Source organism: Arachis ipaensis, chromosome B07 (assembly GCF_000816755.2).
Source record: "Arachis ipaensis cultivar K30076 chromosome B07, Araip1.1, whole genome shotgun sequence".
Classification (NCBI taxonomy): domain Eukaryota; kingdom Viridiplantae; phylum Streptophyta; class Magnoliopsida; order Fabales; family Fabaceae; genus Arachis; species Arachis ipaensis.
This window is the reverse complement of record NC_029791.2, coordinates 24605466-24622562: the sequence shown is the minus strand read 5'-3', so window position 1 is coordinate 24622562 and position 17097 is coordinate 24605466. Positions and strand designations below refer to the sequence as shown.

At 38.6% G+C, this 17097-nt stretch overlaps 1 protein-coding gene across 1 annotated transcript; it reads right to left on the bottom strand.

The window, feature by feature from the left end:
• Nucleotides 5143-5844, bottom strand: LOC107607006. The gene has a single exon (XM_016308997.1). It carries the CDS (start codon nt 5842-5844, stop codon nt 5143-5145), a length of 702 nt encoding a protein of 233 aa, XP_016164483.1.

The following is a 17097-nucleotide window of genomic DNA, read 5'->3' as shown; positions in this document are numbered from 1 at the left end:
TAAAATACTAAAATTCTATAATAAATTTGTTTAATTATGACGATATTATTTATTTCCTAATTTGTTCAAATAAACTCAGTAAGAGAGTTAATTAAGCTAATTTGTGAAATTTAGTTTTATTTTAATCAGGCCAAATAGGTATCAGACTGTAAATCTTTGATAAACTTAGCCTCTAAATCACATTAAAATTGATACGGGTACAATTGAAAAGTAAGATTAAGAATAATGTTACAGACACAAGATTTTTTATAAATCAAATTTAATTAATAAATTGGTCTAACATCAATAAAATTAATTAGAAAAGTGCTACATATATAAGTCATTTTGGTTTATAAGTCATACAAGTTAGGCCAAATTCAACAAAAAGGACGCTCACTCATACGAGCGTGTCAACACATGCGCTACTCAATAGTTTTCATAGCGCACTTCGCGTTCTTCCTCCTCTTCTTCCTTCTTCTTCTCTTTCTTCTTTACGTTTCTCCTCCTTTTTCTTCACGTGTTTCATCTTCATCGTCATTTTTTTGCTACTGTTATTGTTGCTGCATTTTTTTCCTCCTTCTCTTTCTATTAATTTTGCAACATTATGTATTTTTTCTTTTTTGTTTGATTTTTCCTCCCAAGAAAATTATGAAAATATGAAATAAGAAAAGGAAGAAGAAGAAGCAGTAGAAGATGAGAATGAGGAAGAGGGAGAGTTTTAAATTATGCAAAATTTATCAGAATAAAAATACACCCAAATATCTTCGTGTTACACCCAAATTTGCTGCAAATACAGAAAAATGTTTCCTCTAATACTGCATTTGTTTTCTTCTTTTTTTTTCCTTATTTCTTTCCTTCTTTTAGTTAAATGAATGTAAGTTCATCATCTTCCAAGTAATTTTGCAGCATTATGTGTTTCTTTTTCTTCTTTCTTTGATTTTTTTTTTGTTTTTATTCTTGTCAAGAGAGTAAAAATGTTGAGAAATGCATGTGAGATTGAAGAAGAACACATGATCAGAGAAGGAGAGAAGAATTCAGGCAATGAAACTTTTATTAATGAAGAGTCTTAAAGAATACAAGCCTTATAACTATCTATTTATGGCTACACTATAACTATGTGAAGTTGCTGTCACACTAACTAAGTCACTAACTCTGTACACTATCTGATATTAAATAACAGCAGTGGCAATAATAATGTTAAGTAACACCCTCCCGTAAGCTTGCATTGTTGGGGAGAAAAGGTTCAACAATCCAAGCTTAGAATATGCAGCATGAAAGGGACCAGAAGCAAGGGGCTTTGTGAGAATGTCTGCTGCTTGATTGTAGGTTGAAATGGGAAGAAGGTGAATCAAATTTTCTTGTAGCTTGTCACGAACTATGTGACAATCAGCTTCTATATGCTTTGTCCGCTCGTGAAATATAGGATTGGTGGTAATATAAATTGCTGAATTGCTGTCACAGTATATGTTGATTGGTTTTTGGATTGGAACACCAAGATCATGAAGAACATAGCTTAACCACTGAACTTCTCGGGTTGCCAATGCTCGATATTCAGCTTCAGAAGAGGAGGCTGCAACTGTGAGTTGTTTCTTACTTTTCCACGTTACCAAGGAGGGTCCTAGGTAGAAACAATATGCAGAAGTAGATTTACGGGAATCAGGGCACCCCGCCCAATCAGACTCTGAGAAGCTAGTGAGATGCAAATCTGACTTTGCCGAGAAGAAGAGGCCTGCAGCTGGGGATCCCTTCACATAGCGCATTACTCGATGAACTGCCTTTAGATGTTCATTGGTAGCACAATCTAGAAACTGACTTAGCTTGCCAATTGCATAGATAATGTCAGGTCTGATATTAGACAAGTATAGAAGTTTGCCAATGATTCTTCTATATTGAGTAGAATCATGAAGCAATTTCCCAACACCTTTGCTGAGTTTTGCTCCATAGTCAATGGGAGTGGTGGCAGGTTTACAACCTTCAAATCCAGTTTTTTTGAGCAGATCAAGGACATACTTTCTTTGATACAAAGCAATTCCATTTTCTGATCTTGCTACTTCCAACCCAAGAAAATATTTCAAATTCCCTATGTCTTTGATTTTGAATCTGTCATAAAGAATTCTTTTGACTGCTTCAATTTCATTTAGATCATCACCCGCCAATACCAGGTCATCCACATACACAAGAATTGCCATAAATCCTACGAAAGTCTGTTTGGTAAATAAACTATAATCTGATTTGCATTGAGTGTAATTCATCTCAAGCAAGATAGATTTTAGTTTGCAGTTCCACTGTCTGCTTGCTTGTTTCAGTCCATACAAGGACTTCTCAAGCTTGCAAACCTGCCCTGATGAAGCTTCTAAGCCTGAGGAAACCTGCATATAGACCTCCTCTTCAAGTTCTCCATGCAAGAAGGCTGTGTTTACATCAATTTGTTTGAGATGCCAACCCTTGACTGCTGCAACAGCCAACATGATTCTCAATGTTCCTAGCTTTATTACAGGACTAAAGGTGTCTTTGTAGTCAATACCAGCCACTTGGGTGAAACCCTTGGCAACAAGCCTGGCCTTGTGCCTTTCAACCATTCCGTCAGGGTGATATTTGGTATGAAACACCCATTTGCAACCAATTGCTTTCTTACCAAATGGCAACGAGGTTAGTTTCCATTTCTTGTTTTCCTCCAAAGCAAGTAGTTCAGCTTGAATAGCCTCTCGCCAACAAACTTGAGTTATAGCATCCTCATAGCTTTTGGGCTCCAAATTTTGAATAGCAAGAGAGAATGCAAGATGCATAGGAGAAAGTCTAGAGTAGGACAAAATATTTGAGATTGGATACCTTTGAGTAATGAGCTGCGAATTGGATGGGGCAGTGTTGGTGGTCTTACATTCATAGTCTGCCAAATATGCAGGAGCTCTAGTTTGCCTAGTAGATCTCCTTACCCCAGCAATTTCAGGCACAATTTGACAAGGGACATGAGAAGAATTTGGTGATTCCTCATGTGATGCAGATGCTGATGCAGAACATGTGTCTACATGATCATGAATTTCTGCATAAGGCAAGATATCTTCACTATCACTTAAATCATGAGGTGCTTCATCAATTTGAGTATTTAAATTTTGTTGACTTACATCATCATGAGGGTTGGAATTATTCTCATTTAAAACTTGAATTTTATTACCGTGCAGAAAGCTATAGTCAAAGTGATGAGATGTGTTTGCTGGAAAGTTAGAAGTGACTTTGTTGTTAGAATCTGATTTCTGACAATAAGAAAAACAATTTTCATAAAACTGCACATCTCGAGATAGAAAAATTTTTTGAGTTTGCAAATCGAATAGTAGATAGCCCTTTGTACTCTTCCTGAATCCAAGATGCAGACATTTCCTGGCTCTTGGATCTAGTTTACCTCTATGTCTATTAAGAGTGCTAGCATAGGCTAAGCAACCAAAGACTTTGAGATTTAAAATATCTGGTAGACACTTGTAGAGAACTTGATAAGGAGATTTATTTTTCAAAAAAGGAGTGCATAGTCTATTTATCAGATAAATTGCATGCCCAACACTATAATTCCAAAATGATTTTGGAAAATGAGCATGAGTCATGAGAGCACGAGCCACAGCAAGAATTTTTTGATGCTTACGCTCAACAATCCTATTCTGTTGTGGCATCTCCACACAAGTTCTTTGGTGTGTAATACCAGTAGAGCTGTAAAATATAGGCATCAAGAACTCAGGACCATTATCTGTGCGAATTGTTTTAACATTTGCACAAAATTGAGTTTTAGCAAAAACAACAAAGTCCTTAACTAATTGTGAAGATTCTGCCTTAGTTTTCATGAATAAAATCCAAGTGAAATGAGAACATTCATCCACTATAGTGAGAAAATAACGTTTTCCAGTAAAGGAGGGAATGGACACAGGTCCCCAAATGTCAATATGAAGAATGTCAAATACAGTGGCTGCTACATTTAAACTAACAGAAAATGGTGATCTCTTTTGTTTACCTAAATGACATGAATGACAAGGTGTTTCACTTTTTGTACAATCAATGAATTCAAAGTACTTTTGTAATGCAACTAGCCTATTATGTGATGGATGCCCTAGTCTAGCATGCCACAAGGAGCCTGGAATGTGATTGCGAGAAATTGCTGTGATATGAGGGAGAGTCTTGATTTCTTTGTGCAGAATGTAGAGACCCTCAACATTACTAGCTGCACCAATCATCCTCAAAGTGTGCAGATCCTGGATCTCACAATCTTTGTCAGTAAAACTCATTTTACAATGCAGTGATGCAGTGAGCTTTGAAACTGAAATGAGTTTGAAATTGAAGGTAGGGATGAACAATGCATTTTTAAGGTAAAGATCATCAGAAAACACAATGTTTCCCATAATGCAGCTTGTTGTGAGAGCACCATTGGGTAATCTAACAACAATAGGATCTATCTTGAAATAATTTTGAAAATCTGCCAAGGAATATGACACATGGTCCGTAGCACCAGTGTCTATAACCCAAGGCTTGTGTTTCTGAGTTGAAATGTTTAGAGCCATGACATCAGATTCAAAATGCAAAATATGCACCATTTTACCTTTATGAGGTGAAAGATTATTTTTGGCTGAAATCTGGCTAATGCTATAAGAATGAGATTGATCTTGTCTGCTGAGCAATGCTAGAAGCGCTTCTCTTTGCTCTGGGGTAAATTCATTAATGGTCGGTTCACTCCTTACCAGTTGATGAACACTGAGATTGTCATTATCATCCTCAGAAGCATCAGCTACTGTCATACAATTAACAACATGATTTTTCTTATCAAACCGAGGCTTGAAGTTTGGTGGATAACCATGCTTCTTGTAGCAATTATCCACTATGTGTCCACTCTTTTCACAATGGGTACATTGCAACTTATTTCACCCTTTGTTAGATTGACTTATGTTTCCTTTTCCTTTTCCTTTCACTTCATTCTGAGAAGAAGAGTGATGCACCGTTTCGCCCTTTGTTAAATTGACTTCTTTTTCCTTTGCCTTTTTCTTTCACTTTATTTTGAGAAGATGAGCCTGAGGAGCTTACCAAAATTTTTGTATCTAAAGCATTATTAAAACTGAAGAGTTGCCTCTCCTGCTGAGTAATCATAGACAGAATTTTGTTAACACTAGGCAATTCATCCATTAGCATCACTTAAGACTTAACAGTTGAATACTGTTCTCCAAGACCTCGAAGAAACTTTGTGACTCTATCTTCTTCCCTTTGCTGCCTTACGACGCCTAAACCGCACTCACACTTAACGCAGTCACATCCAGGAATCGATCTAAAATCATCAACCTCTTCCCAAAGGTTCTTAAGCCTAGCAAAATAGGCAGTAACGGACATGTCTCCCTGTTTGAGCGCATAAATCTCCTCATTTAACTCAGCTACTCTAAACCTGTCTCCTTGGTAGTACCGATGCCTAAGATCGTTCCACAAATCATAAGCTATATTATTCCATAAAACACTCTGATATATGTCAGGGCTCAAGGAGAGATTAATCCAGGCTACTACATACGTGTTACAACGTTGCCACACCTTAAAATTTGGATCTGTTTTCTCAGGCTTAGGAATGGTGCCATCAACAAATTTGAATTTGTTCTTCGAATAAAGTGCGTTTATCATTGCTTTGCTCCAGGCACTATAATTTGAACTGGTAAGTGTGACATTGGTAATAGGTATACTTGGATTTTCAGACGGTAAAATATAGTAAGGACTTGAAAGGTCTTGATTCGGATTTGCCTTGTTCAGATGACTCTGGATCTGTGCAACTTGACTGAAAAATGCCACAAACTGCTGAGCATCCATTGTGCCAACACCTCCAGATCCAGATCCGCTTCCTGATTTCTCAGCCATAGATGCAAGTTTCACCAATTGGCTCGCAACCTTTCTCTCTCAATCTCGTTGATCGGAATACTCGTTACGTCACCGTGAAGAAAGGTGAATTAACGAAGCTCTCATCAAACACTGTTGTGCGAGTTCAAGAGAAAAGAAGAAAAGAAAATAGACGAAGAGATGAAGAATGAGAGGAGAACAATCAAAAAAGAGAATTTCATATCTGATCAAGGAAGACAATTCCAGATCTGATTGAAGAGAATGAAAGAATTAAAGAAGAACAGAGAAATTGCTTCATTCGTGAAGCTGGACTCTTTAATTTTTGTCAAATCACGCTAAATGACCATGAATTAGAGAACAAGCTGCCTATTCTTCAATCTGCAATCTCCGTGTTCATCCATCCACGCTCACTGCACCATGTTGAGAAATGCATGTGAGATTGAAGAAGAACACATGATCAGAGAAGGAGAGAAGAATTCAGGCAATGAAACTTGCATTAATGAAGAGTCTCAAAGAATACAAGCCTTATAACTATCTATTTATAGCTACACTATAACTATGTGAAGTTGTTGTCACGCTAACTAACTCACTAACTCTGTACACTATCTAATATTAAATAACAGCAGTGGCAATAATAATGTTAAGTAACAAAAACAAGAAGACATGTGAAAAGGTAAAACAAAAAGGAAAAGATGAATAAGAAAAAAAAAAGAAGAAGAAGATGGTGACGACGACGGAAAAAAAAAAGAAGCAGCAGCAGAAGATGAGGAGGAGGAAGAGGAAGAATTTTGAATTATACAGAACTTATCAGAATAATAATACACCCAAATATCTTCGTGTTACACCTAAATATCTTCGTATTAACCCAAATTTGCTGCAAATATAGAAAAATATTTTCTCTAATGCTGCATTTTTCTTCTTCTTTTTTTCTTATTTCTTTTTTTTTCTTTTAGTTAAATGAATGTAAGTTCATCATCTTCCAAGTAATTTTGCAGCATTATGTATTTCTTTTTCTTCTTTGTTTGATTTTTTTATTTTTATTCTTGTTAAGAGATTAAAATAAGAAGAAACTTGAAAAGGTAAACAAAAAGGAAAAGATGAATAAAAAAAAGAAAAAAAAGATAGTGATGATGATAAAAAAAAAAGAAGCAGTAGAAGATGAGGATGAGGAAGAGGAAGAGTTTTGAATTATGCAAAACTTATCAGAATAAGAATACACCCAAATATCTTCGTGTTATAGCCAAATTTGCTGCAAATACAAAAAATATTTCCTCTAATGCTACATTTTTTCTTCTTCTTCTTTTCCTTATTTCTTTCTTTCTTTCTTTTAGTTAAATGAATGTAAGTTCATCCTCTTCCAAATAATTTTGTAGCATTATGTGTTTCTTCTTCTTCTTTGTTTGATTTTTTTTTGTTTTTATTTTTGTTAAGAGAGTAAAACAAGAAGAAACTTGAGAAGGTAAAACAAAAAGGAAAAGATGAATAAGAAAAAAAGCAGCAGAAGATGAGAAGGAGTAAGAGAAAAAGTTTTGAATTATGCAGAACTTATCAGAATAAAAATACTCCCAAATATTTTCGTATTACACCCAAATTTGCTGCAAATACAGAAAAATATTTTCTCTAATGCTACATTTTTCTTCTGAATTGAACCATACCTCAGCCACTTGATTTGATTCAAAACAATAATCAATTTTGTTTTGGTTCAATTGACAATCTGAACTTGAATTATTCATTATCTTCAACAACGAGATAACTGATGATGGAGGAGAAAGAGAAAAAGAAAGGAGGAGAAGAAATTTCAATGAAAAAAGAAGGAGGAAGAAGAGGAAGAAGAAGAGGTGGTGTTGATGACGACGATAATGAAGAAGAAAAATAACGAAGAAGAAGAAGAACGTGCAGTAACGATACGAAACGCGTGAAAACAAAAATATAACTGTTATAAAGACAAATAAAAAATAAAAGTATTAAAACATAAATTTTATCCCTACAATTATCTTGACTTGTCCACATACAACTACGATAAAAATTTTCTTTAAAAAATTATAAATAGTTATTATTTTAAAAATAGAATATACTGACTTTATTATCCAAATTAAATCTATTTTCTCTTTTCGACGATGCAAAATGAGATAGATTAACTTTAATTTTTGTTCCAAGTCAAGTCATATACATATATTAAGTAATGACAAGGAGTTGCTAGAGATGTACTTCATTGTAAAGAGTACATCTATAGACATGACTTAATTATAAAATCACTAGTCATTAGTTTACTAAAATCAGCACACAAGGATTCGTTAGCTGAGCCAAAGATGATATCATCCACATAAACTTGAACAAGAATAAATTGATCATTATATTCTTTAATAAATAGTGTAGTATTCGTGATGCCTTTTTGAAAATTATTTTCAACAAGAAATAGCTAAATCTTTCGTATCCTAGGAGCTTGTCTCAAACCATAAAGTGTTTTAGAAAATTTAAAAACATGGTTTGGAAATGCCTTATTTTTAAAACTTGGAGGTTGAGTTACGTATACTTCTCTATCTATAATTTCATTTAAGAAAGCACATTTGATATCCATTTGAAAAAAACTTAAACCTTTGGTAAGTGGCATAAGCAAGCAGCAATCTTATGGCTTCCATCCTTGCAACTGGTACAAATGATTCATCAAAGTCAATTCATTCCTCTTGATCATACCCTTGTGCCATGAGTCTTGCTTTGTTCCTTGGTATGCTTCCATCTTCTCCCAATTTGTTTCGAAAGATCCACTTAGTTCCCATTACTTTCTTCCCATTTGAGTCAGGAACTAGTGTCTACACACTGTTCTTCTCAAATTGTTGCAGGTTCTCTTCTATAGCCTTGACCCAAGATGGATCTCCAAGAACTTCATTCATATTTTGAGGCTCAATTTGAGAAATGAGTGCCAAATTATTTTGCTCCATTCTTCTTTGACTTGAGGATCTAGTTGTGACACTTTGTGATAGATCTCCAATGATAAATTCTTGAGGATGACTCTTCAAGAAATTTCATTCTCTAGGTTTGGGAGTCTCAAGATCAGGATCAGATGGAGTTTGGTCTAAGTGGTCGTTTGTTTCAGGATTCTTAGCATTTTCAGAAGATAAAACAGAATTGTATCCTATAGAATTGTCTGAAGCAATAGATTGAGCAATCTACAGCAGATCGAAATTTGCTTGAACTTGGTTCTTGTTCCAAGGGTTACCTGAAACTGAAGGTCGATCTCGGATGAGATCTGCTGTGGTGGTCGGAGCTGTCGTGTCCGACTTGTTGGATCTGGTGGTGCTGCTGATCCTTGATCACCGGAGGGTGGTGGTACCTACAAGAGACTCCGATGCTTAAGTTAGCATGGGCTTTTAGCAAGTTTTTTTTACGTAGAATCAGAGTATGAGTTATACCTGGGTGCTCTAGTGTATTTATAGTAGTGTGGAGTGACCTCCCTTTGAGATAAGTTAGTTATCTTATCTTATCTTTGGGTGAAGTAATCTTATCTCTAAGGGGAACTGCCTTTATCTTTCTAGGCTTTGACTGCCTTTAGATTGGGCTGCGTCACTTCGTTTGGGCCTGCTTGGGCTTCTTATGGCAATTTGGCCGAACTCTTTAAAGGAGAGGTCAGGGACCTGACCTGAGGAGGTCGGTCGCTTTTGTCTTCAATCATCTCGGGTCGCATAGCTCGACCCAGGGTATGAACAGTGCCCCTACTTGAGCTCGGTCTTTCCTTTGAGGTCGTGTTTTTTAGACTTCGACCTTTTGAGGAAGTCGAGTTCGAGCATTTTGCTTTGAATCGATCTTCTGTTGGGATTCTTTGAATGCGAAACGTTTTTCTTCCTTTTTTAATTGTAGTGCGCGTTTGTGTTTTTCTTGGAAATGTGCGAGGGTTTAAAGCCCATTAACTCCTTGATAAACCACTATTTTATAGTTTATATTGTGTTTAATTGTGTGGTTTTGTCATGATCCTTACCCACTTATTCATCAATTTAGCATGCATTTAGATTTCCTTCCTAAATTTAGTACATGTTTGAAAATTGCTTCCTAGAGACTTTAATTATTTAATTTTAATTCTCCTTTATTCCATTCGATGCCGTGATCTGTGTGTCAAGTGTTTCAGGCTTTATAGGGCATGAATGAGATGGAGATTGGAGAGGAAGCTAGCAAAAATGGAAGGAACACAAGAATTTGAGGAGATAACCAGCGAGAAGTGACGCGGTCGCATGGCTCACGTGACCACGCGAAGGAGCGCAAATTGCAGTGACGCGGCCGCATGGCTTGCGCGGCCGCGCGAATTGGAAAGCGCAAGTGACGCGGTAGCGTGGACAACGCGAACGCGTGGAGAGGAAAAAGCGCAAGCGACGCGTCCGCATGGATGACGCGATCGCGTGACATGTGCGATCTGCATAATCTGCAGGATTCGCTGGGGGCGATTTTAGACCTTATTTCGGTCCAGTTCTCGGCCCGGAACAGCAGACTAGAGTCAGAGAATATGTAGAAACAACACACATTCATTCAGTAGTTTTCTAGATCTAGTTTTACTCTCTTAGATTTTTCTCTCTAGGTTTGAGGATTCTAATTTTGAATTGATCTGAGTATTGGAACATTGAGAAGAGTTATTTCTCTCATCAAGACTTCGTCATTCTAGTTCGTTTTCTTAACTTGGTTTCATTCTTCTATGTTCTTTACTTTGTTCAATTTTGTATTTGAATGCTTTTATGATTAATGAATGCAAGGATTATTTCTTTTTAATTCAATTTCAATTCCAATAATCATGTCTTCTTTTAATTCCCTTTCATGTGCTATGGATTCTTTATTTACAATGCGTGAGTAGTTTCCTTACTTGATAGGGAGTTGATTAAAAGGAACTCTTGAGTTGGAAGGATTGAAGAAAAAAATTTGTAGTTGGGTTAAATGTTGGATTGCTATCCTGTTACCAACGCCAATCCCTTTGAACTAAGTGGGTTGCAACTTGTGAACAGATCTGGCATTCCAACTTGTTTGACTTTCCCTTACCTAGTAAAGGATAACCAAACAGAGTAACCGTTAATTATAAATCAATCTTAAAAATCACTCCATCAATAATAGAGATTCTAACTAATCAATTCCCAGTCAAGGCTTTTATTTATATTATTTAAAATTCCTCAATTTAAATTCCAATTTACTTAGCTCAACTTCTTGGAACATCTGATTAATAAAACAGCACACTTTTCTGCAACTCGTTGGGAGACGACCTGGGACTTAAAACTCCTAGTAATTTTAATTTAAACTCTCTGTGACATATTTCTAAATTGATAGGCAGATTTTCGGTGAGTTAAGAACTATACTTGCAACGTAACCATTTTAATAAATTTTTAATTCACCAGCTTCTGCTTCCCATCACTCCTCTTTGCCGTTTCCTTCTTTCCCTCTTCTACATTTCATTTTGAATTTCAAAGCATCATCTTTCAGTTTCTTTTCTCTTCGCTCTTTGCTTCTTTATCCGCTGAGGTGCTTCTTTCATTTGTTTTCTCACGCCTCACAGCTCTCTGTCTTCTCTGCTTGAGAGTGTTTTACTGGTGCAGATTTCGATCGTTGCTTCTTCTTTCGCGCTTGTTCCCTCTTTCTTTACAGGTTGGTATTTCTTCCTTCATTTTTCATTTCAATGGTAGCCTTTATGCTGCATGTCTGCGAAATTTTTGGTTTTCACCAAGTCTGTTTTGAAAAAGCTTGATCCTTTCTGCCAAAGATTGCATCTTTTTATTTTTTATCAATGTTGTGATTCTTTTTACTTGCTTCTATTTGAGGAAAAGCGTTCTTTCTGGTGATCTTGCTTTTCGTAGGTGTTTTTTTTGTCGTTGTTTCTGTCTCTTTTCACCCTTGCATGTCATCTTCTTGTACAAAGTTTTAGCCTTTGTTGAACTGTTGGTAGGAAAGAGATTGTAGCTTTGATAATTTTTGCATGGTCTGTTGATGATGGTGGTTTTCTTGCTGTTTGTATGGAGTGACATTATCAGAAAAGGGTTGAACTTTTTGTATTTTCCGTTGAGGGGTGTTAGGGTGTAGACTGTCGACTTCCCTTTCCTGAATTCTTGCCTTGTTATTGCCTCCAATGGGTGCCCCTGGACTTCAGCATGAGTCCTGGGGTTTCCCTTTTACTGCCTATACTTGCTGATTTTTGTTGTCCGAGTTGTTTCCTTATTTGCCCGAGTTGTTTGGTAGTAATCCTTTTTCTTATTTTTTTTTATTAATGTAAGGATAGTTGGCCTATGTCTTCACGAAAAAATATTGTTGAAATGTCTACCAAGGTCCCTGAAGGCATGTTTGACTGGCTGGACTCTATAGTCCTAATGTGTATTACAGTGGCTGACCCTGAATACTGTGTGAGACTTAGGAGGTCTTATAGGGTTTGTAGTAATAGGGATGAGGAGAAGAAGTATGAATTGCTGTCGCCTGACCCTGAGGAGAGGGTTAAATTTCCATCCTTAACTCAGGGAGAACGGCTCTTTTTCTATGCCTATGACTATTTCTTTAGTTTGTTAAATATCACCATCCCTTTTACTACTTTTGAGACCGACCTGTTGTGGTCTTTTAACGTGGCCCCTTCCCAACTTCATCCGAATTCCTGGGCCTTCATTACGATTTTTCAACTGCTGTGTCAAGAGTTGGGTGTCTGACCTTCCATATCTCTCTTCCTTTATCTGTTCGCGTTGACCGAACCTGGAGTAGCCAAGAAAAGGGCTTCTTGGGTCTCGTTCTGAGCTACTTAGGGAAAAAAGGTGTTTTCTATGTATGATTAATCTTTTTGGGACTTTAAGAATTACTACTTTAAATTCTGAGCTGTTGAAGACGTCCACCCTTTCTTTTTAGATAAAAATAACGAGCCAACTTTTCCTTTGTGTTGGCAAAAAGATGTAGTTGCTACTAAGTATTCTTGGGAGAGCCTGGATGAGGTTGAACAGACTTTTATGAGTTTGTTAGAGGAGAATTGGGGAGAGCCTCCTCATCTCGATACGAAAAAGTTTCTAGGAGATCCTTCCCTCCTTCGTGCTGAACTGGGTAGTGGCCGACCTCTTTTCTGTAGTTTTACTTTGTGGTTGAATTTTACCCCTTTCTGTTTGTGACTTGTTTTCTTGGTTTCTGTTTTGTAGAGATGGTAAAATCTACAGACTCTATGAAACACTTTCGTAGGGCTAAGAAAGCAACAGCTGCTCAAAACATCTCGGCAAAGGCTTCTGGAGAAGGATCTTCTCAAGTTCCCCCGAAGAAGCCGACTTCGGACACTTCTGGACCGAGGAAGATCATTCCGACTCCCCAAGTTTGTGTGGTTCCTTCTGACCCTCTCCAGCCGGCTTCTGGTGCTGCCTCTGCTCCTACTTCTGGTCCTCCTCCAAAAAAGCAAAAGACTGTTGATTCCTATGACTTGAATGCCCCTGATTTTGACACCGTGGGGTTTGTTGACAATCAGATTGCTCCTTTTGGCCATCTTCCAATGGACGATGTGTCCATCCTTCGCCACTTGGATTTCATTACCAGCAATAGTGTTCGGATGGCCCATATGGGTGTAGCCTTGTTCCGTACTGTCCAGGGTTCTCCGGTCCATGCGACTAAGGCTTTTATGGAGGATACTAAATCAGAATTTGATAGAATCAAGGGGTTGAAGGATGAGCTTAATGCTAAGGTAATTAAGCTAGAGTTGGATCTAGAGAAGGAAAAATCCCGAGCTACCAAGGCTGAGGCAGCTGCAAACTTGGCAGAGGAAATGGTGAAAAAACATAAGGAGAGCTACACCCGCACATATGGTGAGCTGCTAGAGATCAGGAAAAGGCTTCAATCCGCCCATGCTGATTATGCCGAGTTTCAGGGTCACCTGGTGGGTAGTGTGACTGATGCTTATGAGAACTTGAAGGCTCAAGTCCGGGTCCTTGCCCCTGAACTCGACCTGACTCTCTTCAGTTTGGATAATGTAGTGGAGGACGGTAAGATTGTGGCTGTCCCGGACGATGAAGATGACGGACCTCCCCCTGCGCCGCCAGCCAAAGCTTCTGCCGCCATGACTTCTTCAACTCCTTCGGCTGAGGTCGACCATCCCAAATCTGATCCTGATGTTCAAATTCTCAATCGGGAGGATGGGACTGTGGATTCCACTCCTTTGAAGACCATTCCTCCTTCTTCAGCCACGGATGCTGCTACTGGGGAGACTTTAGATCCTTTGTGATTTTCTCTGCTTGTGTGATAGTCCGGTTCTGTGGACTTTTGAACTTTTATTATTTTTTGTAACTTTTTGTGGTGGATGACTTTTCTGATACTTTGGTTGCTTCTATGAAACCTTAAACTCTGAGGCTGCCCATTGGGTGGCCTTTTGAGTCTTTAATGTTTTTTTATGGATATGTTTCTCTGATATGTTGATCATATATTTTGTAACTTTTGCAAATCTTTATAGAGGGTTGGTATTTTACTGTCCGACCTCTTTTTGATCATTTCTTGTTTTGTCCACTTTCTGCCTGGTCAAGGTGATCCTTGGGGCTAACTTGTCCGACAACTTTTTAGTGTTCTCGTAGAACCTTTTTAGTTAGCTTGAACAATTTTGATAGCCTTGTTGTGGAGTCGTGGCCTTTTGGGCGAAGCTGTGTCCCTTTTAGCGCACGTTTTTTGAGCCTTTGCGACGTGTCTTTGTCCCTTTTTAGTGATCCTTTCGTTGGTCCGACTTCTCCTGTCGATCCTTCTTAAGTTATTTTTAGTAGTCCATTTTTAGTCAGACCTCGTCAGGATGCTTTTTATGGATTACTTTTTATAACTTCTTGCATTAATCTGTTTTTATCGCTTTCACCTTGCCGATTTTTTGTAATCGGGCGATGAATTTGGTTTTCACCTTGCTGACTTCTTTGTAATCGGTTGATGAATTTGGTTTTCACCTTGCCGACTTCTTCGTAATCGGGCGATGAATTTGGTTTTCACCTTGCCGACCTCTTTGTAATCGGGAGATGAATTTTTGTGCTTAGATTAATGCGTCTTGGTAGGAAACTTTTTAGGGAATCTGAAAAACTTTATTCAAATGGAAAATAGGAATATAGATAAGAATATATACATATGAGCGCTTACCCTTCTAAGTTGGGCAATTTTGTAGATCTTGGCCTGGCGCCTCATTAAAAAACCCTTTCAGGAAAAATAGTGCACCTTGGCCTAAGATCTTTATTACTTTCTAGCTATAGTACCTTCTTAGGTTACAGGCATGCAATGACCTTGGTAGCTCTCACCCCTCGAGGTTGGACACTTTGTAGTAGCCTTTTCCCAGTACCTCTATAACTTGGTAAGTCCTTTTCAGTTAGCTGCTAGCTTCCCTTCTCCTGATCGACCTGCTCTGATATCGTTTTGGATCAAGATAAGATCGTTGTTGGCAAAACTTCGCTGGACTACCTTCTGTTTATACCTTGAAGCCATTCGACGCTTTAGTGCTTCTTCTCTAATCCGAGCTCTTTCTCGGACTTCTGGAAGTAGGTCGAGCTCTTCCTTTTGCCTTTGGGATTTGGCCTCTTCGTTGTAGAGGATCATTCTGGGAGACCCCTCTTCTATCTCCACTGGGATCATTGCTTCCATTCCGTAAGCGAGTCGGAAGGGTGATTCTCCTGTCTTGGAGTGTGGAGTTGTCCGATATGCCCATAGGACTTGTGGGAGCTCTTCGGTCCAAGCTCCCTTTGCGTCCTGTAGTCTCCATTTTAACCCAGCTAGTATGACTTTGTTGGCAACTTCTGCCTGTCCGTTGGCTTGTGGGTGTTCAACGGATGTGAATTGGTGCTTTATTTTCAAGCCAGCTACCAAGTTCCTGAAACCTGTGTTAGTGAATTGGGTGCCGTTATCTATGGTGATGGATTAAGGGACCCCAAACCTTGTAATAATGTTCCTCTATAGAAATTTCCGACTTCTTTGAGCAGTGGCATTAGCTAGGGGCTCTGCCTTAATCCATTTTGTGAAATAATCTACCCCTACAATGAGGAACTTGACTTGTCCCAACCCCTGGGGAAAGGGTCCGAGGAGGTTGAGCCCCCATTTTGCAAATGGCCAGGGTGATGTAACACTGATGAGCTCCTCTGGTGGAGCGATATAGAAATTAGCATGCTTCTGACATGGTGGGCACGTTTTAACGAACTCGGTTGCTTCTTTTTGCAAAGTTGGCCAGAAGAACGCTGCTCGGAGTACCTTTTTGGAAAGAGCTCGTGCCCCCAAATAGTTGCCACACATGCCGCTGTGTACTTCTTCCAGGACTTCTCTTGTATTGGAAGTCGGTACGCATTTTAGGAGGGGTGTTGAGATCCCTCTCCTATATAAGATGTCGCCCACTATAGTGTAGTACTGTGCTTCTTGTATTAGCCTCTTTGCCTCCTTCTTATCTGTGGGGAGGATCTCTGACTTGAGGTAGTTGATTATGGGGGCCATCCATCCTTGATCCTGATCTGATATGATTAGGACCTTTTCTTCCTCCGAGATCAATGGGCTTTGCAATGTTTCTTGGATGAGGCTTCTGTTATTGCCCCTGGTTTGGTGCTGGCTAGTTTTGAGAGTGCATCCGCCCGAGCATTTTGTTCCTGAGGTATATGTTGGACCTTCTATTCCCTGAATTGTCAGAGTTGTTCTCTAGTTTTGTCCAGGTATTTCTTTATGGTAGGATCCTTAGCTTGGTAGCTCCCTTCTATTTGTGAGGTAAAACTTGTGAATCGCTGAAGATAGTAAGCTTTTGAACTCCTACCTCCTTAGCCAGCCTCAAACCAGCCAGTAATGCCTTATATTCGACTTGATTATTTAAAGCAGGGAATTCAAACTTTAGCGAGAGTTCGATTTGGGTTTCCTGATCGCTTTCTATTATCACATCTGCGCCACTCTCGGTTTTGTTTGAAGAGCCGTCCACGTAGATATTCCATTTTGTGGGAGTTCCCGGGGTATCAGTATACTCGGCAATGAAGTCGGCCAGATACTGTGATTTGATGGCTGTCCGAGCTTCATATTGAAGATCGAACTCGGATAACTCGACTGCCCACTGCAGGATTCTTTCAGCTAAGTCTGTCTTCTGTAGGATGCCTTTTATGGGCTGGTTGGTCCGAACCTTGATAGTGTGAGCTTGAAAGTATGGGCAAAGTCGTCGAGAAGTGAGTATGAGAGCGTAGGCGAAATTTTCTATCTTTTGATAGTTTAGCTCGGCCCCTTGTAGAGCTTTACTGATGAAGTAGATGGATTTTTGCCCACTTTCATCTTCTCTGACTAGTGCTGAGGCTATTGCCCGATTTCCTACTGCGAGGTATA

Coding starts and splice junctions, on each gene's coding strand:
- LOC107607006 (XM_016308997.1), bottom strand. CDS start 5,844: ATGGCTGAGAAATCAGGAAGCGGATCTGGATCTGGAGGTGTTGGCACA.